The following is a 22,240-nucleotide window of genomic DNA, read 5'->3' on the forward strand; positions in this document are numbered from 1 at the left end:
CTTCCCTCCTCCTCCCGGCTTCGGCTTTATTTGTGTTGTTGATTTTCACCTTGTTATGTTGGCCCGCATCCGGAAATCAGTTTTTTCTTCTTCTTTTTATGTGCTTCGCACAGGGCGTTTAACTTGGGGGTCTCCCCCTTGTTCCCCCTTTGGCGACTCATTAAACTATATCGAAATTCTTGAAACATCGATGCCGTCGGTGAGGAAGGAGAGCGCCATGATTGGAAAAGATTTTTTGTGAGAACCCTGAAGAAGGAACAAATGGGGATCGAAACGTTAAAAAAAAAGTTAAACGTTGTTGCATTTTGTTAAGGATCTTAAAGTGTAAATTTAAAACTTCTTTATTCAACTTTTTGCATGAGTTTAAAGATTATCCAAATATCCTTTTCTTTCCTTATAACCAAAATTAGTTTTCAATCTCCTTACTTATTGTCTTTTTTAAGGTAAAACGGGACGCCAGTTCTTGAACAATTTGTTCCACTTGTATCAATTTCTGAACTCGACAGATTGCTTGCAATCGACCTAGCATTTGCAAAATTTTCCTTAATTTTCGTTAACTCGAGTCGTGGTATCAATAGGGCGTTGTCTTCCCGTTTCACCTTAACTTGACCCAATTTACAACATGACAATACTGCAAAGTGCTTTTTAGCATCCATTTGAGTGTTGAAAAGTTCAACTTTTCAGCACTTGTATCGATAAGTAATTCTTTTAGATACATTTTTGACGTTTGACACTCATTTTAACTGCACATAACATTCATGCTTGGAAAAAAAAACGTTTCATTTGAAAAAATAATTTCAAAGGGCGATGCCGAAAGATTAAAAAAATGTATTCAAATCGTTGCAAAACTTGTTTTTTTGTTGCAATTCCGTCGTGAAACTACTTACTTTTCCTGTCATTCTTGAACGACGAAATAGCCTACTTTTCTGTACCAAAAATAACAGAATCGAAAAGCAACACTTTTCAAAATAAATGCTGAAAAGTTCTACTTTTCAGCACTCAAATGGGTGCTGAAAAGTTGAACTTTTCAGCACTTGTTTCAAAAAGTAACACTTTTCAACATTTTTTTGATTTAAACGATGTACGACTCGTGCTGAAAAAATCCTCGTTTTGCAACTTGTTGCATTAACTACTATTTTTCAACTGATGCTGAAAAAAATCATTTTGCAACTTGTTGCATAAATTAATGTTCGATACATTGTCTTCGGCAAAATTTTAGGTAAAAGATACAGCTGAAAGGAATCCCAAAAACTCTGTTATATACTTAAATGAACTACTTGTATCATAACTATAATATATTTAATGAAAACTAAATTAATGTCCCTCTACTCTGAGAGGAAAAATTTTTTGCTACAGCCAAAATTAAAAAAAAAGTGCATAGGAACATTTTATTTTAATTTTTTGTATTTTTCATTTTTAAAATTTCAAAAATAGTTCAAGGTTTTTGGCGGTCCAGGCCAAAAAAAACAAATTTAAAATTTAAAGCCTGACTTGAAAAAATTGGAAGCAAAATGATTATTACTATTAGTATTATTAATAGTAGTTTGTGCAACAAGTTACAAAAAGAGGATTTTTTCAGCACGAGTCGGTGAACCTCGTTGGATAAATACGAAGAGTATTGAAAAAATCAAGTTTTGCAACGTGTTCCATACAACATTTTTTGCAATTCCGAAAAACACCCATTGAGTGAAATTTTAAGTAAAATTTTCATGTTTTTTGTCAATAAATCGTTTAAATCAAAAAACTGTTGAAAAGTGTTACTTTTCAAAACAAGTGCTGAAAAGTTCAACTTTTCAGCACCCATTTGAGTGGTGAAAAGTAGAACTTTTCAGCATTTATTTTGAAAAGTGTTGCTATTCGATTCTGTTATTTTTGGTACAGAAAAGTAGGCTATTTCGTTGTTTAAGAATGACAGGAAAAGTAAGTAGTTTCACGACGGAATTGCAAAAATACTATTATGATTATTATTTATTTACATATTTTTTATAATGTGCCCTGCTTGATGGAAAATGCAATCAATGAAAATTACAATTTTCTGGGAACAAAATTTGAAATGATGAATGTATATAAACAATCTTTTTTCGAAAGTTTAAATTCTTTTTCGTGTCTTTGGTTCAAAAATCCAAAAGTCTTCAAGTGCCCTGTTCAATTAAAGTAAATAAAAACATTTGAGAGTGTATTCCCTGGTTTTCCCTGAAAATTTTAAATTTTAGAAATAGTTTTTTCTTGCTCCCAGGGTTCCTGGAAAAATGTTGAAATTTGAAGAAACAAAATTGCAATGGTCTTCTAAACATAATATGAAAAAAAAAACAAAATATTTTTTTAACTCATAATCATTTTCATAAAGTCATAATGTTTAAACTGACGATGTCTCGCCACCTATTGTTCCAATTGTCAATGGTATCTAATTTAACAATTTGATATCATCTTATTTGTTGGAATCAAAGCATGCCATCTTCAAAAACTACAAAAATAAATAAAAATGACAGCACTGAATTATGTTTTTCCCCTTCTAAGGCATACCCTAAAAGTAAATTATTTTTCTTATCTAAAATGAAATTATCCAAAAGCCAAATTAAGAATTACAAAATATAATCTTAAAGTTGGCTGGTTTTTTTGAGAATTATTCTGGATTATGTTAGTGATCCCTGGTAAAAACAAAAGCCCGAGTGGAATAATCCAAATACTCAATGGTGGAATAATAGATTTGATAATTTCTCTGAATCAACAAGATATTACATTTTGTTTACTAAAAGAAGTCAACAGTGCAATACTATTTTTTAAATTGTAATCTGAAGTTCTAAACGTTTTAAAAAGCTTTTTGATTTTTTAAACGTCGCAAAGAACTACTAAAATATTTAAAAAAAAATGTTCAATGAAAAATATTGTTGCTAATCTGATAAAATCTAAATCAGATTAAATTCACTTAAGTGTCAAAGTTTTCTTTTTTGAAAATCTTAATGAAATCGGAGGAAAAATATGAAGAAGTATTTTTTTAAAAATAGATTGCTCCATTTTTTCAAATCTTAAATTTAATCTTAATTAATAAAAACAAAATTGGAATGTAATACTTTTTAATACACCTTTTTACAAATCAACCTTTTCCTTCGTGGCGCCCATCGTCCAATTGATAGCCAAACGGTTCATTTGACGCCACCCCCTTCCACCTCTCTCTCATCTCAAACACCCCCCAGATCTTCCAGGCAGCGAACTAATTATTTAATTGGACCATAATAACCTTCCACAAGCGTCACTAAGCCCGAGACTGTCGGCATGGAACACCTTCCTGCCCTGGCATTATTGCCTTTTGGCTAGTGACGGGGACGGTGGCGCGCGGGAAAAATGAATTCCTCTCTGCATTAGAGAGGAGAAAATCACGAAATTCTGGGCCAAGACTGCTGCTGCTGCTGCGGTAGCACAAATTAGTACTGAGTGATATTGATAAATAAAACTAGAGAGTAGGGGTTCATGGTGCAAGCAGTAAAAATAATAATCACGCATTCGCAATCGCACTTGGAAAAAAAAGTTAAAGTAAGGTAAAACAATCGACTGGAGAGAGTATACAGAGTCGTAATATTTGGCGAAATACAGCAAAACTATCATTCGTTTAATGCAAATGGGTAACGAGTAACTGAAACGGATAAATCGCGTCTTCTTAGCGAGTGTAACTGAAGGGGGCTAATTTTACGATTTTTACGCAACGAATTAAATTAATTAAAAGTAAAATATCAAACAGCGGTTAACGTTAATATCAATAGCTACTTATGTATGCGAAGAGGAAAAGAACTATTTTATTCGAACTTTTTCGAACATGAATCCCAATTTTTCTAATTTCGACGACGAACCCGACGACGGACCAACCCGACCGATCGTGTAAAAAAAAGTAAACAAACTGGAGAAAATGGATTAGGAGTAGAGAGTTGAGTCGATAGCGTACCGTTTCGCTCACCTTCTTCTCCCACTGCAGGACGTAGGGAACGGGATGATCGCCGGGGAACTCGACGTGGCAGTTGAACACGACACTCTCGCCGAGGATGGCGGTGATGTGCACGGCATCCTGGGGGGCTGCGGGTCAAAAGAAGATTATAAAAGAGATGCATTAAAATTACGAAAATACAAATCTATTTACTGCATAGTTTTGGTTATTCCTGGAAGCGAAGCCCTTTTTTCAGCCCGTTAACGAAACATGAAACAAAAATAGGTATTGTAAAGTTGTAATAGTTTACGGAACGAACAATAGTTGTTGAAAACAAAACACAAAATTAAAAAAAGAGGTCGATTCTAAGCTCAGGAAGATTAAATAAAAATTAAATGTTTTGTAATTTAATGGTTTTAAGAGTAATATTGTGTAGTTGTGTAAATGAGCAATTCTCTACAAAACCGGCCGATTTCGACCATTTTTATTTTTTGTATTTTTTGATTTGGCTCAAACTTTGTGGGGGCCTTCCATATGACCAAAGAAGCCATTTTGCATCATTAGTTTGTCCATATAAATTTCCATACAAATTTAGCAGCTGTTCATACAAAAATGGTACGTATATATTCGAAAATCTGTAACTTTTGAAGGAATTTTTTGATCAATTTGGTGTCTTCGGCAAAGTTGTAGGTATTGCTAAGGACTATTTAGAAAAAAAATAGGTACACGGAAAAAAAAATTTCCCGATTTTTTTATTAACTTTTTTTTCACAAAAACTCAAATTCCCAAAATACGTATTTTTTGATTTTCGAGATTTTTTGATATGTTTTAGGGGACAAAAATCCGCAACTTTTGAGCTATAGAGAAACATGGTCAAAAAATCTGCCGCCGAGTTATGATTTTTTGAAAAACTGGTGATTTTTGGAAAAAATCGAAATTTCATACATAAAATTTTTTTAACCTCATTTTTTTATGCAAAATTGAATTTGCAATCGAAAAGTACTGTACATATTTTTTGATAAAGGGCTCCGTTTTCAAGATATAGCCACCGAAAGTTTGATTTTAGAGAAATATTTGCAGTTTTTCAATTTTTAAAAATAGTGACCATGAGCGACCATTTCTAAAAATATTTTTTTTGAAAAGTTCAGAAAATTTGCTATAAAATTGTCTAAGAGACATTGAAGATTGGACATCGGGTTGCTGAGATACAGCGGCTTAAAGAAAAAGAAACACGAAAATAGAAGTTTTCTAAGTCTCACCCAAACAGCCCACCATTTTCTAATGACGATATCTCAGCAATTAATGGTCCGATTTTCAATGTTAATACATGAAACATTCGTGAAATTTTCCGATCTTTTCGAAAAAAATATTTTGAAAAAAATTAAATCAAGACTAACATTTTAAAAAGGGCCAAACTTTGAATATTATGCCCATTAAAAATGCTAGTATTGATTTAATTTTTTTCAAAATATTTTTTTTGAAAAGATCGGAAAATTTCACGAATGTTTCATGTATTAACATTGAAAATCGGACCATTAATTGCTGAGATATCGTCATTAGAAAATGGTGGGCTGTTTGGGTGAGACTTAGAAAACTTCAATTTTCGTGTTTCTTTTTCTTTAAGCCGCTGTATCTCAACAACCAGAGGTCCAATCTTCAATGTCTCTTAGACAATTTTATGGCAAATTTTCTGAACTCTTCAAAAAAAATATTTTTAGAAATGGTCACTCATGGTCACTATTTTTAAAAATCGAAAAATTGCAAATATTTCGCTGAAATCAAACTTTCGGTGGCTATATCTTGAAAACGGAGCCCTTTATCAAAAAATCTGTACAGTACTTTTCGATTGCAAATTCAATTTTGCATAAAAAAAATGAGGTCAAAAAAATTTTATGTATGAAATTTCGATTTTTCCAAAATCACCAGTTTTTCAAAAATCATAACTCGGCGGCAGATTTTGACCATGTTTCTCTATAGCTCAAAAGTTGCGGATTTTGTCCCTAAAACATATCAAAATCTCGAAAATCAAAAATACGTATTTTGGGAATTTGAGTTTTTGTGAAAAAGTTAATAAAAAATCGGGAATTTTTCCGTGTACCTATTTTTTCTAAATAGTCCTTAACAATACCTACAACTTTGCCGAAGACACCAAATTGATCAAAAATTCCTTCAAAAGTTACAGATTTTCGAATATATACGTACCATTTTTGTATGAACAGCTGCCAAATTTGTATGGAAATTTATATGGACAAACTAATGATGCAAAAAGGCTTCTTTGGTCATAGGGAAGGCCCCCACAAAGTTTGAGCCAAATCAAAAAATACAAATAAAATCCAATTCCGGTTTTGGTAGAGAATTGCTCAAATGTAGTTCAAAAATTATGATAGATCTATTAAAATAAAATAAAATGCTCAAAACTGACTTGAAATTGTTTAACTTGTTATATAGTGTTAACTAGTTTGAAACTTAATCAAAAATATATAAAAAGCAACAAAAAACAAATGTAGAATATGTTATTGAGTATTGTAACTGTCATGAACATCTGAACGTATACTGATAAACTTACGAGTTAGTGTCTTCCGAGCTGTAAAAATCAACAATATGTAAAGTGTTATGTTTGGAAATAAACAAACTAATCAAAACTCTGTGTTTGATATTGTTTCACAAAATTGTGATGCTGTAAGCCACCCATTGTTTAAATGACAAGAGCTGATCACTTTTTTTTCTGATATAAAACCATGCTCCATAAAAAATGTTGAAATTTCGTAAGGAGAAAAAATCACACAGAAAAACATTAATTCCTGTAATTGTGAATTGTGTTCATGAATTTGGGAACCACGAAGGAATGTTTACATGAGTATTGTCAATCAGCGCTATAAACGTGAATATTCACGATATACGATTTCGAGAATTGACTTTTTTCCGCCTACGGAAGGGTTGAAAAATTAAGGCCACGTGGTTTATGCACAAGCCATATGAATAATTAAAGAAAAATCAACACAAAAATCAATTTTAACAAAAACATTATTTTTGAAAAAAAAATATTTTTCGAAATGCAAATTTTGAACCTGATCTTCCGATAGAAATTTTGAGTTTTAGCAAGACCAACATAAAAAAATAATTTAGGTTTTAGACCCTTTTCAAATGCTAGTTTTATGCTTGAAATTGTTACAATATTTGTTTAGCAGAAATCAGAAAATTTTGAACTCTGATCATTCTGATAGAAATATTATCAACATTTTAAACTAAAGACTAACATTTTAAGAAAAAAACCATAATTTACACTTTAGGCATTTTCAAATGTTAGTCTTGAGTTTAAAATTTTTACAATATTTTGATTTCTGATCTTTCCGATAAAAATATTATAGAAAATTTTAACTCAAGACTTACATTTAAAAAAAAACTTTGATTTACGGTAGAAATATTATCGAAATTTTAAACCAAAGACTAACATTTTAAAAATACCTTAATTCACATTTTAGCCCTTTTTAAATGTTAGTATGGAGTTTACATTTTTCTACAATATTTTTTTGCAGTTATCAGAAAATTTTGAAATCTGATCTTTCCGATACAAATATTAATCTCAAAAAAAAATATCTTCAAAAACTTTTAGACGAATTTATAGAAAATTATCAACATTATCAAAATTTATGTTAAGTACTATTTGATTTCAAATCCTATTTTGCATCTAGGAATAAAGTGATTTTTTTCGACCGTTTGTTCGAAGTTTCCAAAAATAATATTTATATCCAAAAAAATACCGAAGAATTTGAAACTCTTTAAAAAATTAACGGGAAAATTTGTTAAAGAGGGATTTGTTTTATATTTATCTGTGGTCACCTATTTCAACCTTGCGACAGGGTTGCAAAATTCTCAGAGATTTCGTTTAATCGATAGGCAATTTATTTCGTTTAACAAAAACATTTCCTGATTTTTCTAAAGGGCAATTCTTTGCGAACTTTGTGAGAACCTTCCCTGTGTCCAAAGAAGGCATTTTTGTCATCGGTTCTCTATTAGAGAATTTTGGGTTTTCATGTAAAATTATCATTTAAACCCAAAATATGACCAAAAATCGATTTTTCGACACTTTGGGTCAATTCTGAGGGCAGATTCAGATTCAGCGGGCAAAATTACATGGAAAAACATATATTTGGACAATTTTCGAAATTCGTTAGGGTGGTCCCATAAGGTTTTCCCTTGAAAATTAGACTTTTTCAAATGAAAATATCTCGAGTTTAAAGAAAAACACCCCTGAGATTTTTTCAGCGTTTGTAGTGCTGGATCTCTTCTTTCAAATGCAACCTAGTGCTTAAAATTTAGCTTGCGCCTTTTCGAGATATTTAAGTTTTAAATTTGCATCTTTTTTACTTAAAAATCGCTGTAACTTTTGACCCTTAAGTCCAAATTTACTTGTCAGATAATAAAAATGTTTGTTTTTTAGAGCTCTAAAAGTGCCCCGAATACCACTTTTCTCTAAAACTTAACCCTGAATTGCCACGTTAAAAAAACTGATTTTTGAAGGTTTGCTAAGATGCTTTCTATAAATTTGGTCGTAGAAGGCGTAGATTACGAGATAAAATTTTGGTGTTTTCGACAAAGTTGCTTGGATTGGCAAGCCCGTCAACTTTCTAGAAGACGAAAAAAAATCCCAAAAATATTCCTGTAAAGTTAGATTTCCAAAATCACCCTAATCGTGAACCACCCTAATTTTCAACCAAACCAAAAGTTGCCCCTTTCCATATGCAACAACTCTTCTGAAGACACCAAAGCTCCAAAACTTAACCATTTTTCGGAAAATCCATTTTCCACTTAATTTTGCGATCTGGACCACTGTGAGCTGTCCAAACAAAAAATGCATACAGTCATGCCTCGGTTTTGCACGCCTCGGTTTTGCACTGCCCCGGTTTTGCACCGTTCAGCTGCCTCGGTTAAGCACGGCCCAGTGCTTAACTGAAGCACAGAGCTAATGGGATTTTGGCTATATGGGAGACATTGGCTATAATTCTATGAATAATCATGCAAACATCAAAAAATTATAATGTTTTGGAATCGGGATGATGTCAGATATCCATTAAAATTATTATTTCATGAAAATTTTCACAAAAATACGTATTTTTCCTGCATTTTGAAAATGCATATTTTTTCTCTCTAAAGAAACCAAAAATATATTGTTATTGCAATATATGTATAAAATGATCAGGGTTTTTTCATACATTTTGGATGTAACAATAACATTTTTAGAAAATACTCAAAATTTTCACAAAACTTCGTATTTTCGAAAAAAAATACTCAAAATTTTAATTTTTACAATATGGGTATCAAACGATCGGTATTTTTTCAAACATTTCAAATGTAATATCAACATTTTCAGAAAATTCTCAAAATTTTCACAAAACTACGTATTTTCGAAAAAATACTCAAAATTTCAATTTTTACAATATGGGTATCAAACGATCGGGATTTTTTCATACATTTCGAATGTAATAACAACAATTTTAGAAAATACTCAAAATTTTCACAAATATACTGTTTTCAGGCTGGAATAGATACCAAACTGGCACTACGGTGGTTTGAGATATCTAGAATCTCAAGGGCCTCTGTGGTACAATTGGCGGTGCGTCTCAGTACTAATGAGGTGGTTGCGAGTTCAAGTCCCGTCGTCCCTTAGAAAAATCGGACACGGAATCAATGAAAAAATCTCAACCAGATACTCATATTGTAAAAAACTGAAATTTGGGGTATTTTTTTTCGAAAAAAACGTAGTTTTGTGAAAATTTGGAAATTTCCACAAATTTGTGTTATAACTTTTGAAATGTATAAAAAAATTCCGAACATTTGATACCTGTTGTGATAAACGGAAATTTTGAGTATATTTTTTTTTCAAAAATACGTAGTTTTGTGAAAATTTGGAGAATTTTTCAAAAAAAAATGTTATTACATTCGAAATGTATGAAAAAATCCCGATCGTTTGATACCCACATTGTAAAAACGGAAATTTTGAGTGTTTTTTTTTTCTAAAATACGTAGTTTTGTGAAAATTATGAGTATTTCCTGAAATTGTTGTTATTACACTCGAAATGGATGAAAAAATCCCGATCGTTTGATACCCATATTGTAAAAATATAAATTTTGAGTATTTTTTCGAAAATACGTAGTTTTGTGAAAATTTTGATTATTTTCTAAAAATGTTGTTATTACATTCGAAATGTATGAAAAAATCCCGATCGTTTGATACCCATATTGTAAAAATTAAAATTTTGAGTATTTTTTCAAAAATACGTAGTTTTGTGAAAATTTTGAATATTTTCTAAAAATGTTATTGTTACATCCAAAATGTATAAAAAACCTGATCATTTGATACCCATATTGCAATAACAATAAATTTTTGGTTTCTTTAGAGGAAAAAATATGCATTTTCAAAATACAGGAAAAATACGTATTTTTGTTTAAACTTTTATGAAACAATAATTTTAATGAATAGCTGACATCATCCCGATTCCAAAACACTATAATTTTCTGATGTTTGCATGATTTTTCGTACGATTAAAGCCAATGTCTCCCATATAGCCAAAATCCCATAAGCTCTGTGCCTCGGTTATGCACGCCTCGGTTTTGCATCCCCCATATGCAGTGCTAAACCGAGGCACGACTGTATATTAAAAAACCCTGTTTCTTGCGAGGCAATTTTTTGATACATTTGGTGTCTTCGACAAAACAAAAAATTCTATCTTTTAAGGTGTGGCTAAGCAAGGGCAAACATTATTTGAATGCGTAATGATTTTTTGATAAAAGGTGGATTTGAAAAAAATTTTTTTTTTTTTTTTTGTAAAATCGAACTTGCAGTCGAGAAGAACTTTTGAGGTATTTTTTTTTTTTTTTTTGCTGGCGAACTTCTCTCATTCAAGAAAGAGAGAGAAAAGATGAGAAATAAGAAGTTTCAAAACGATAAAAGGACTACTCACCAGGAGGACTAATTGAGCTAGTGCATAGGGTGATGCAGAGCAGCAGCACAAACGATGAGATCAGCCAGTTCAACGCCGCCGCACTGCAGCTGTAGTGTTCGTTCAATTTGTTAGTGCTAAGACTGAGATTTCGCCGCCGCGCCGCTAGTGCCCGCTCGATGCTACTACTACTGCTGCTGCTGGCGTTGCTGACGATGCTGCCACTTCTGCTACTAAGACTATTCGATTCTCTAGTGGCCCTCCTGCAACTGCCGGCCCTGCTATAGCTAGTGGTTTCGTTATTACTAGTGTTGTTGTTGAGATAATAGTTGTTGCTGTTGGTTGTCGCCGACTTGGATTTAGAATCTGTTGTTGTGGTTGTTGTGGTGGTTGCTGCCGTCGAAGTGGCTGCAGCAACCGCTTGCTTCTTCTTGATGAAGATTGTTGCGTTTAGACTACGGCGCACCTTGGCATGGTGAAAACTGGACACGTGCCGGTAGTTGGCCTGCTGACTGTTGCTGCTGACCGTGGGCACTGTCGGCTGCTGATGATGGTGACTTCCGGCGGCACCACAGGACGCAGAAGACGAAGAAGAAGACGTTCCCGCTGTACCTACTGCTGCTGATGCCGGGGCCGTGCCGCGTTGGGCTTGGGCCGGGTTCGAGGCTCTGTTGCTGCTGGCGTGGCTGGCTGTGGCTAGCGATTGCGACCGGCTTAATGCCTGACACCACCGGAATGCCCCAGGGTCCACGCACATGCCCATGCCTCTGATCCCATAGTCACTATGCTAACGCATCGTTGGCGCTCATTGGCTCAGCTTGTCGTCTCAGAGCAGAGATTGGATCACGCGCGCAAGGGAGAGAGTGTGTCACCTGTTGACAAAAAGAAAGAAAAAAAAACAAGAATAAGAAGGTGAGACAAAAGGAAAACCAATTAACACCGCGCTCAAGATGATGAAAAGCGCATAAAAGCTACCTCCTTGCCCCCCATTACTAACATTCCCCCCTCAGCCACACCTTGCCCAGTGTTGTTCCCGGAAAGCGTGGGTTAATGGCTGTAGTTAGCTTCTTTTTATGGCCACTAAAACGAGAGAGAAACCCCGAGCGTCCGTCACAACACACTCGCAGGAAAAAGAATGACGAGCTTTGGGATGATTATCCCCCCCCCCCCTCCCCCCTCGTCAGTCGGCGTAGAATTAAATTCCGCGGAAGCTTCCCCTGCTAAAGCCATCGCAGAACTAACACACACACAAAAGAAGCGGTTCTTTAACGATCATTCGGGCCTGTAATTGCTGTTGTAAAATTTGCAAGTATTCGAAAAGTTTTGCCGCTCAGTTACGCATCAGGTAACTGAAGTGCGTCCGCGAGTTGGATGGAACAGGGACGTTGGTTTTAGGAGGGGCGTAAAAACATTATATTATAACAACAACTGATGCAAAACTTTTCTGAAAATTGTTTTTTTTCCCAAAATTTTAAATGATTGCTGATTTTTTCCCATATTTTGTTTGAAGGACAGAAGTGGTCATCACCGTTGCATACAACAACTTTGAAATCGAATGAAAAATGTCATCTTTGCTCAGATATTTTAGTCTTTCAAACTTACCAGACATTTTAATTTTTATCAACGTCCACCACAATCAATGTATATTTTTTGATTTTTTTTTTCAACAAACAGCAACAAAAATCCTATACAAAAAAGTCCCAGACCCAGATTTGTTTTTCTTTACCAGATTTGCTTTTGAAAATATGGATGTCTTAAAATAGTCCAATCTGTTTTCTTTAACCTTGTTTAACTCGTTGAACTATACCAAGTTAAGTGTTATTTGAAAATATGAAGTTGCAATATACATAAACCATGTAACATATAGTATAAGAAAAGTTGTAACAGTTCCAAGAAAATTAAGTTCAAATTATGGTGCGATAGAGGTGTTTAACACAATTTATTTTCCTTTTTTACAAAAAAAAACTTTCAATACATTTTCAAATATTGATCTATTTTGCTATCCCAATCAGCCAACTAGTTATTTTTTTTAAATAATGGTCAAAATTCTATTGAATTTTTAAGTATTTTTTTGTTATGCCGCAGTTTTTCAAATTTAAAGTTTCTATGTTTGTTTATTTTTGAAAACAATATTGGCACAGAGCTAAGAAAATTCCCTAAATTTTATTTTTGCATTGATGCGACCTCGATTTTTTGTGAAATTTTCTGCTTTTTCAATTAAATAAATATTTCTAAATTTTACAAACAAGAATTATTTTTTGAAAGGGAAAAACACTTGTTTTAGACATTTTAAAATTTTGAGCTAGATTTTAAAATTTTGGAATAATTTTTGAATGCAAGGAGAAGATTCAATGATAAAAAATTAAAATTTGGTCAACTTATAGGGCTATTTATGTAGGCATCACTGAAAGAATCTCTCGTTTTCCTGTTTTTTTTTTTCTTTGCATGGCCATATCTCAGCAACCAAAGGCCATAAAAAAACAAAATGTTGAAAAACATGGAAACGACGACTTTTTTCAAAGAGCTTCTTCAAAAATGGCTATAATTTGAAAACGGTCACGGTCAACGGTTGTTTAAAATAATTTTTCCAAAATTCTATTGTCAGAGATTTTTACCCTTTCTGGAATTTTCGGAAAGGAATGCGTTTTATGTCCCTGAAACATATAAAAAAATTGAATAAGTGTGTTTTTGGAGATCAATATAAGCCACAAAAAGTGATTTAAAAATCAGCAAAAAAAATGATTTTCACATATAAATTTGCATGGAAAATGGAAAAAACATGGACGAACTGATGATACAAAATGTCTTCTTTGGGCATACAGAAGGCAATTGTTTTCATCCTGGCTGAAAAAAAAATTTAAAAATAAAAAATAAATGGAAAAAGGCTCATTTACAGAAATGGTAAATAAACAAGAATTAATGAAAATTACGGTTACTATAATAGAATTTTTGAAAACGTTTAAATTCAGTATTTCCTCATAAAACTTTTTAAAGAACTATGGATATTTGAATGAATGAAGAAAATACACAAGAAATTACTTCAAAAACTATTTTTAAAGAATGTAAAAATAGGTTCAAAGTAAAAAATACCTCAAAAGTCATAAAAGCCTGAAAAATATAAAAATTAAATCTTAAGAGATACCCCCTGGCTCGATTCTTTAGGTAAAAATAAGTAACTGTGCCAATTGTGAGTCAAATCGGTTCAGGTTGAAATGAAAAACCCTGATGAGTTATTAGCGATTTAAAGAAGACGTATTTGTATGAAAAGATTGTTTTCACCAACAGTAACGATCTATATTCTATAGTGACCCGATTTGGCTCAAAATTGGCAAAGTTTTTTCCCCCCTAAATAATCGAGCCAGGGTGTATGTAACACAAGTACAAATTTTACTGTTATAAAATGCAATATATTTTAAAAGACTTTTATTTTGTTAAACTTTTTAAAGAGCTGTTAAATTTTGTCCATTTGATCTTTTACCCTACGTCTGAACTAACTTGCAGGCTTTCAGGCTTGATAAACATATTTCACAATAGATAAATTTAAATCCAAAAGCTGGCCGCCCCAGCTTACATTTGATTCTCAGCATTTCAAATTAATCATCTCAAACCTTAAATTTTGCCATTAAACTCCAGCTTTAAAAACACCATTTTAAAGCGCCCATGCCCACTAATAACGTCTCATTCACTGCAACTAAAAAAAACACCAGAACAGAACCATTTCAGCAACTGCACAGCAGCAGCAGCAGTTGTTTGCGGTGTGGTGTGGTCCGCTTCAGCGCGCCAGGTCAACGTCAGGTCAGGTGGTGCCCGTTGGCAATAGTAGCGTTGGCCGTGTCAGGTTCCCTGCTACGGTTGTAACTGAGAACCTCTTTATTGGCGTGCTGTGGCAGCAGCAGTACGTACTGTAGTTGCAGCAGCGTAAATTTCAATTATACTCCATGGCAGTTCGGAAAGTTTGTATTTCATCACGAGCGCACGAAACGAAGGAAGAACCGGGGCAAAATTCTTAATTGAATAATGGAAAATTTCCTCTCCGAAATGAAATAGTTTGCTGGGAGGGAAGGGCGATATCTTGTAGTTTTCCCAGTTATGTAATTAACTGAATTATTTAAGTTTATTATTAAAACCAACTGGAGCAAACTTGTGGAAATCGAGTAAGTACCTGGAAGCAACTCTGAAAGTTATTTTATACCGATGAAATATTAAGAGGGGTTTGAACTTTTCTAAAAATGTGTAAATAATTTATTTGAGGCCAACCCAAACCACTAAAACGTTACTTGCCCATGATTAAGTAACGCACCTCAAGCTAAACAAGCAATTAATCATTTCCTTCTTGTTTGTAGCCACCGAATTGTACACAAAACTACGCCACAACAAGCTTGAGCACATTCATCACACGAAAACGTCAAGCAGTTCATTTTTCTCCATTCAAACCGCATAGAAAACTACCCCCGAAAGCAGTCCCAAACTTCACAATGGCCAACACCGCAAGGACATCTTTTGTTTTTCTCCTCAACCCCCCACCTTAACTTTCCCTTTTTCCTTAATGCCCCACCCCTCCCTCCAGCCGACCATTTGTCACACAACAATCAAAATCTTGTTAGCGTTTTTCGGCCCAACTTTTAATGACGCAAGAACCCAAAGAAACACCACCCTAAGGCACAAACACACACTCACACACACCCATGCATGGAAAACTTTTCAACCTGCTGCGGTCACCTTTTCACACCTGCAAAAGAACTGAATTAAGTTCGTAGTGTGCCATGAGACAGATTGCCCGCAGGATTTCACGCCGCTATAGCTGGCCATGACGGCCAGGACGCCACTAACGATAGTGTATTCATTCGAAAATAAAATCGTAATAAACTCATGGCATGCTGATGCCCTCCACCCAGGGCGAGATGCAAAGTAATTTGGTTTCTCACTACTTTTTTCCTTCATTATTTTTTCCGTTGAAAAAGGGGTTATTTACGCTATGACACGACGTCATGTGGTTTCTTCTTTGCTTCGTGATTCCCCACCTTCCCACCTTATGTTTGGGTCAAAGAGTAAATCTACCCCGAAATGCAGCACGCCGTCATCGGTCAGGGAAAGAAGTAAAAAAAACTCGTGCTGTAATGTCACACCATCATCATCGTTTCCCGGCCCAGCCAGCCAGCACAAACTGTGAAAATATGTTCTACTGAAGAGGAGAGCAGCGAGAAAAAAAAAATCGCCACCCAGTTCTCTGGTCAATGTGAGAAAAGGATATTTTTACATGAATGTATGTGGTGTAGTGTGTGGTCGTTTATTTTTTATCACCTTGCCCAGGCCCAGGCAGGCGGCCATTAACGCCCCACATTATCAGGGGGGAAGGGGGGAGGGTCTCGTTTTCTTTATGGTTTTGAACTACTGTGGATTTTGCACTAGTGATATGACATGGGGTTTGCATTTTGGGGGCAAAGTCACCGGGGAACTGATTTATACATTTTTTTGTAATTTCATTAACACATTTTTTTACTAAGCTTCCACAAGTTCATTGAGAATAAGAAAATCAGCATAGCAAAAATTTATAACTAAATATCAAATATTTTAAAACATCCAATTATAAATTTAAAACGACCATACTAATTTTTATTTTTTCTGTTTGTTGTTATCATTTGCAAAAAAATCCTTGCAAAACCAGGTGACAAAAGGTGAATCAAATAAAATAACTTTAGCTTTCAAATGGAATTGCTGCTAGACAAAAAAATAAATCCGATCGGGCTCAAACATTTTTTGGGGGTTTCTTGGCCAAAATAATGAGATTGCCATATTTCTTTCAACAGACGTTGAGTTCGAGAAAATGAAAACTTTAAATGACGTTTTGACCGTGTCTGAACCAAAGAGCCTTTGTTTAAAAATATTTTTAGCGGATTCCTTGGAAAATATCAAATAACATATAAAAAAAGATTGGAGATGTCGACCCGTACATTCCCGAGGTAGGATTTTTTGAAAATATAAACTAGGGTTATTACGGGCGGTGCGGTAAGATGACGAAAAGATCCAAGCCACAAAACCTTGCAGATTAGAAGGCGTTTTCTAATCATGCAGATTAGAGGGCGTTCTCTCTTACAATAAAAACCATCTTGATCTAGATAAAAAAAAAGAAAAAGGAATGCAATCAAGATTCAATAAAAACAAATAAACAGTTGCATATATTTTTTGTAAATTTCAAACGCTCGTTTCGTTTAAATTTTGTCCAAAAAACATCATGAAAAAGTAGAAAATTTTTGTCAAAAAACTTCACCTTTTTAATGGAAATTGAATCATCGGAAAACAGTGTAGAAAGCATTTTCCTGCGCTAAAATTATTTTTTAAGCACACTTTGGCTCGTTAAATGTATGTTAATAGTGAAATTTCCGTGTTCGCGAAAGGATTTTTTTGTTTCAAATCTCTGAAGCTTTTTTTATTTATTTGTTCGACAATTTATAATTGCAAAACAAGTGTACTGGTGAATAATGCATTTTAATCCATTTTTTTATGTTGAAATTCTGAGTTTTAGTTTTTCAATTCAATTCAATTGGTGTTTATTAGAATTTAACAGTTCTGCTCCAGGATGTTACATTTGCAATTCAGAGATTTGGAGAACCTTTCAACTGAGATTAATTCATAAGCCTTTACAGGGAGGGTACATGTTTCTAAGTTTAGATTTTGCTAGCTGCGTACTCTTTTAGGGAAAATAAATTTTGAGAAAAAAACCCTAAATCTAAGAGTATAAGTTTTAATTTATGAGTTTTAGCTGTTTTTTTAATAGTGTGTACGTCAAGCTACCTTATCAATCCAATTTTATATATTTATTTTTCTTTAATTTTTAAACAAAATTAAGAGCACAAATTAAATACGTATGGAACGGTACGGAATCTTGCTTACCGTGGTAGAGAAGTCATCGATGTACCTCAAAAAAGAGTTTCCATACAATTTTGAAAAGTTTAAAACTGAGTTCAAATCGAAAAACGGGCTGAATTTTCGGATTTTTTGTCTTTGTCAACTAGGAAAAGATAAAATTAATTTTCCGAAAAAAAGACAAATTCAAAGGCATTTTAGTAGAACAAATTGCATAAAAATGCTAAAACGGTTGATTCATGCTTCTTTTTACGTTTAACATGCAATATATTCTTGCAAATAGTGCATCCATTCCAGGGACAAAATTCCCGGGATTTTTCCAAAACTGGAAATTCCCAAAATTGAAAAAATAGTCTGGGAAATCAGATTTGGTTGTGAAAATGGATAAACAGTTGAACACTTAGTCATCATAATAATTTTAAAGTATTCGAATTTGTATTCACCATTAATTTGGCTTATTAGGGAAAATCGTTAAAATTTTAGTTTACAAATCCGCAAAAGGCTTTGCGCTTCAGATATTTCCTATTATTTTTTGTATTTTTAAAAAGACTGGGTATTATATTTACTTTTATTTATGATCTTAAATTTGAAAAAAAATCATATTTAATTATTTTTAATTAAACATCAGCATCTTTGGCAAATTAGAACAAATGTAACTGTAAGACAGTTCAAGCCAAATTGTATGCATAAAGCTTTGATTTTTTTTCATTGTTTCCGGTTAAACACGAACAGAACGACAAAATTAGAATTCCGATTTCAAATTTATTGCTCTAAAATCTCCTGTCCAAACTGTAGTTCAGATTTTCCCTAGTTGGTGGTAGTGACTTAATGATAATTTGTAAAGTATGTTTTATATAAAACATGAAAGTGTATATTTCATGTTTTATATAATTGCGTTCTTTTGATAGATCCGACATTTAGACTTTCTACATGATTTTACAAAATTCACGTATTTCGTAAGTTTAGCTGAAAATATTTGATATATTTGTATGCCTAACGCGGTAGGCAACTATGGCAAAATTATTCAGCATAATAACGTATCTCAATTTGATTTTGTCAGCAAAAACCCAATATAAAAAAATGTACTAGGACCATTCATAAACCACGTGAACACTTTTAAGAAATGACCCACCCCCTCCCTCGGGGACAATTTCACAATTTCAAATCTTTGTTGTATGGAACGTGGACAATCGTGGTTTATAGATGGTCCCACACAATTTTAACAAGAAAAAATACTTTCAGAGTCATCCAGTACAAGTTAAAAAGAATCTTGAGACAAGCCTCCAACTGGTTTAGGTCCACCAAATGTATGAATTAAGTTTTGTTGGTTAATGAAACTTTGGAAAAAACACACAGTGTGATTGGAGAATCGTAGAAAAAATAATACAGTACAGTTTTTAGTCCCAAAATGCTCTAAAAATGATCTATATTTTTGGCAGGTTACGAAGTTTGGCATATTTCCATATAAAATGTTGAACATTATCAAAACAAATCCTTATGTATAACTTTTTTATATAAACATGCTCAATCACTTCGTATAAAACTTTTTATTATGTCTTTGAAACTTGAATCGTCTAAATAAGCTGCAATTCAACGTCAAAGTGCTAAATAGCCTTTATTGCCCACAATAATTTTTTTTTTATATATCGTTTGCAATACTGATATAAACGTTACGAAAAATCTCATTTGTTGCCTTTAATATTTCACCAAAATATTATTAGATTTGCGTTTGTATCGGTTCTTGTGTTCATCAAACAAAAACAAGTTTATGCTCCAAATTAATGTATATTAAATAACGAATTAATGAATGTCTAATTACACCAACCACATAATTAAAATCCAAACTTCTGCACCACAAATCTTCAACCACCTTTCTCCCCCTATCTCAAAATCCCTCCACACAATCCGCAAATCTCCGTTGCCGCAATGTCTCACTACGTCACTATTGCTTCTCCGGTGTTCCGCGCCATACACAAAACACTCTTCCTCGCCACCACGCGGCAGAGCGAAAATAATACACGTGTATAGTCGTCGCCAGCCAGCCAGCCAAAGTCAGTGTCCCAAGTCCTAGGCGGGTGTGGTCTGGTCTCGGCAGTCTCGGAACTCCACACCGACGAAAAACCAGTAGGTTATTATTGTGTTGTATTTCACTTGTGCCAGGCAAAAATTTCGCCTCACCGAAATGCAATCACATGGCACTTTTCGCCCCCTTACCACACACTGGTGAGAACGTGGCGAAAATCACCCCCAGAATAAGGGGCTTTGCATGTGTGAGAACGAGGGCACACAAATTGGCAGACTTGCTGCTGCTGCTATTTGTTTGCTGGGACACGACGACGAACATGACGGGGAAAATTCACTACGGGGACACTTTTTTTTTTTGGTTCTGCGAAATCGAACATGTTTATTATCCAGGGTAATTTGCACACGGCAAAACTACGGCAAATCGATACAAGCCACTTTTTTTGGTAGGGTGCAGCTTTTTTTTGGAACTTGGAACTCTGCACAGGTGGGCCACCCCCTCTCACAACTCCCAACTCACAGTCCCAAAAAGATTCAAGATTCTACAGATGGGAACGCCACACTTCAGAGAGTTCCAGACTCATTTGAATAATTTCTAGTTGGGAAATTTTCATTCAAACACGACGATTTTCACTGTAATTCCACCCTGATTTTACATTCATGTGCTCCTGCTGCTGCTGCTGCACGGAGGGAAAACGAAGAAGAACAGCTACTTTGCTTCTCTTTCCACCATCCAGCCGCCTGCTACTTGCCTTCTCTTTCGCTCGACTTGGTCGTCGGCACTGCTCCTCAACGTTGCGCTCGCAAAAGGAGCCTCTAAATTATTCATAGAGATTTTTCCTACAAATTTTCATCAGTTCACAGCGCGTCTTCCCGAGCCTCTCGAGTGAAAAACTTTTCCAACCCCGCACAGACACACACTTTTCACCAGCATCCAATCCAGAACCGCACAATCAGAACGTTCCAACCCTTCGAAAATTCCTTCACTTTTTCTCCCCAACAACAGGGGAAAAGCGCTCCTGCTAACCGTGCTGCAAACTCGACTGACCGCGACACGGCGAGATGTGGAAAACTGTCCTAGAAAATCTGCTGGCCAGCAATATTGCAACACACACAAACTGGGTGTGGGAAAACTCTCCCCGTTGGGGCGAAAAAGCTGCTCGCTCGCTCTTCGCTCGGGGAAAATTTCGCCCGCTCACAAATACAACCGAAACCAAATTCGCAGGAAAATAAGTGAGCAAATGAGCGAGAAAAGGGCAGATATTTTGTGTTTAATGTTTTATTCAGTGGCGCCCTGCTGCTTCTCGGTGGTGGTGTTGTTGTTGTTGTTAAGCCAGCACCATTAAAAAAGGAAGCAGCACCCTCTAGGCGGATTCTAGGCTGATGTCGTAGAACTAAAACTAGCAGTAAAGGCAGGGTGGCTGGATTTGCTGTCTTGTCGCTTCATTTTTTTTTTTTTTTTTGAATTAAATATACTTTATTGAATCTTTCTTATAATAATTACATTTGGTTTACATAATAAGTGGTCAGCTGTGGCTCTTCAGCTTTAGTTTGCTTTTCGTGATTTAAACACTGTTCATATTCATAACTTTGAAAGTATATGATTTATCATTTTTGTAACACTAGGTACAATGAAGAAAAAAAAAAATTTAAGAAAACATGACCTAACCTAAAACTAACTTAATCTTACCATAAACTAAACCAATCCTTGAATCAAGGGGTATTCAGATATAGCACATTTTTCCCTGAATTTCAAACATTTTTCTTGAATCTTCTGATCCAACATTTTTACTTCTGCTAATTCATGAACCTCACTTGATCTAGTCCAGCCAGGAACATTCAAAACCATTTTGAGTACCTTGTTTTGGACACGCTGGAGCTTCAATTTATGAGTTCTAGCGCAACACTCCCAAACAGGTACTGCATACTCAATAACTGGGTAAATTATTTGTTTGTAAACTGCTAGCTTATTTTTCAAAGATAACTTTGATTTTCTGTTAATTAAAGGATACAAACACCTGATGAGAATGCTGCACTTGTTCAATATTTTATCTACATGCTGTCGAAACAATAGTTTCGAGTCAAGTATGAGACCTAAATATACAACTTCCTTTGACCAGGGTATTGAAACATCATTCATTTTAATCAAAACATCATCCTTTGGGACAAATCGGGCCGATTTGGAAAGTGGAAAAATGATGGTTTGAGTTTTGGCTGCATTTATGCGAATTTTCCAGTCGCCAAAGTATTCGGAAAGAACGTCAAGACCCTTCTGAAGACGGCCAACTAAATATCTGGTTATTTTACCCTTATAAATAACGGCAGTGTCATCAGCAAAAAGTGACAACACACCATTACCAGGAAGAGTAGGCAAATCAGATGTAAAAATATTGTACAGAAGTGGGCCAAGAATACTTCCTTGGGAACCCCAGCATCAATGTTGAATAATCCAGAAGCAATCCCATTCAGAAAAACCCTGAACGATCTCTCCGAAAGA

At 34.4% G+C, this 22,240-nt stretch overlaps 1 protein-coding gene across 3 annotated transcripts in view; it reads right to left on the reverse strand.

Annotated features, from left to right (window-relative positions):
* LOC6033592 (protein turtle) overlaps positions 1–22,240 on the reverse strand; it is a 95,976-nt gene that overhangs the window by 30,193 nt on the left and 43,543 nt on the right. For 2 of the 3 annotated variants that reach the window (XR_005277759.1, XM_038257647.1), the window contains exons 3-4: positions 10,879–11,729; positions 3,938–4,065 (exon numbers count right to left, since the gene is read on the reverse strand). Coding sequence is in view for 1 of the 3 variants with exons in the window: in XM_038257647.1 (XP_038113575.1) it covers positions 3,938–4,065; positions 10,879–11,620 (870 nt within the window). In the remaining 2 variants the exon portion in view is untranslated. Of the gene's footprint in view, positions 1–3,937; positions 4,066–6,482; positions 6,501–10,878; positions 11,730–22,240 lie in introns of all 3 variants that reach the window. The other variant, XR_005277758.1, reaches the window with a different exon arrangement.

This window comes from Culex quinquefasciatus, chromosome 2 (genome assembly GCF_015732765.1).
Source record: "Culex quinquefasciatus strain JHB chromosome 2, VPISU_Cqui_1.0_pri_paternal, whole genome shotgun sequence".
NCBI classification, from domain to species: domain Eukaryota; kingdom Metazoa; phylum Arthropoda; class Insecta; order Diptera; family Culicidae; genus Culex; species Culex quinquefasciatus.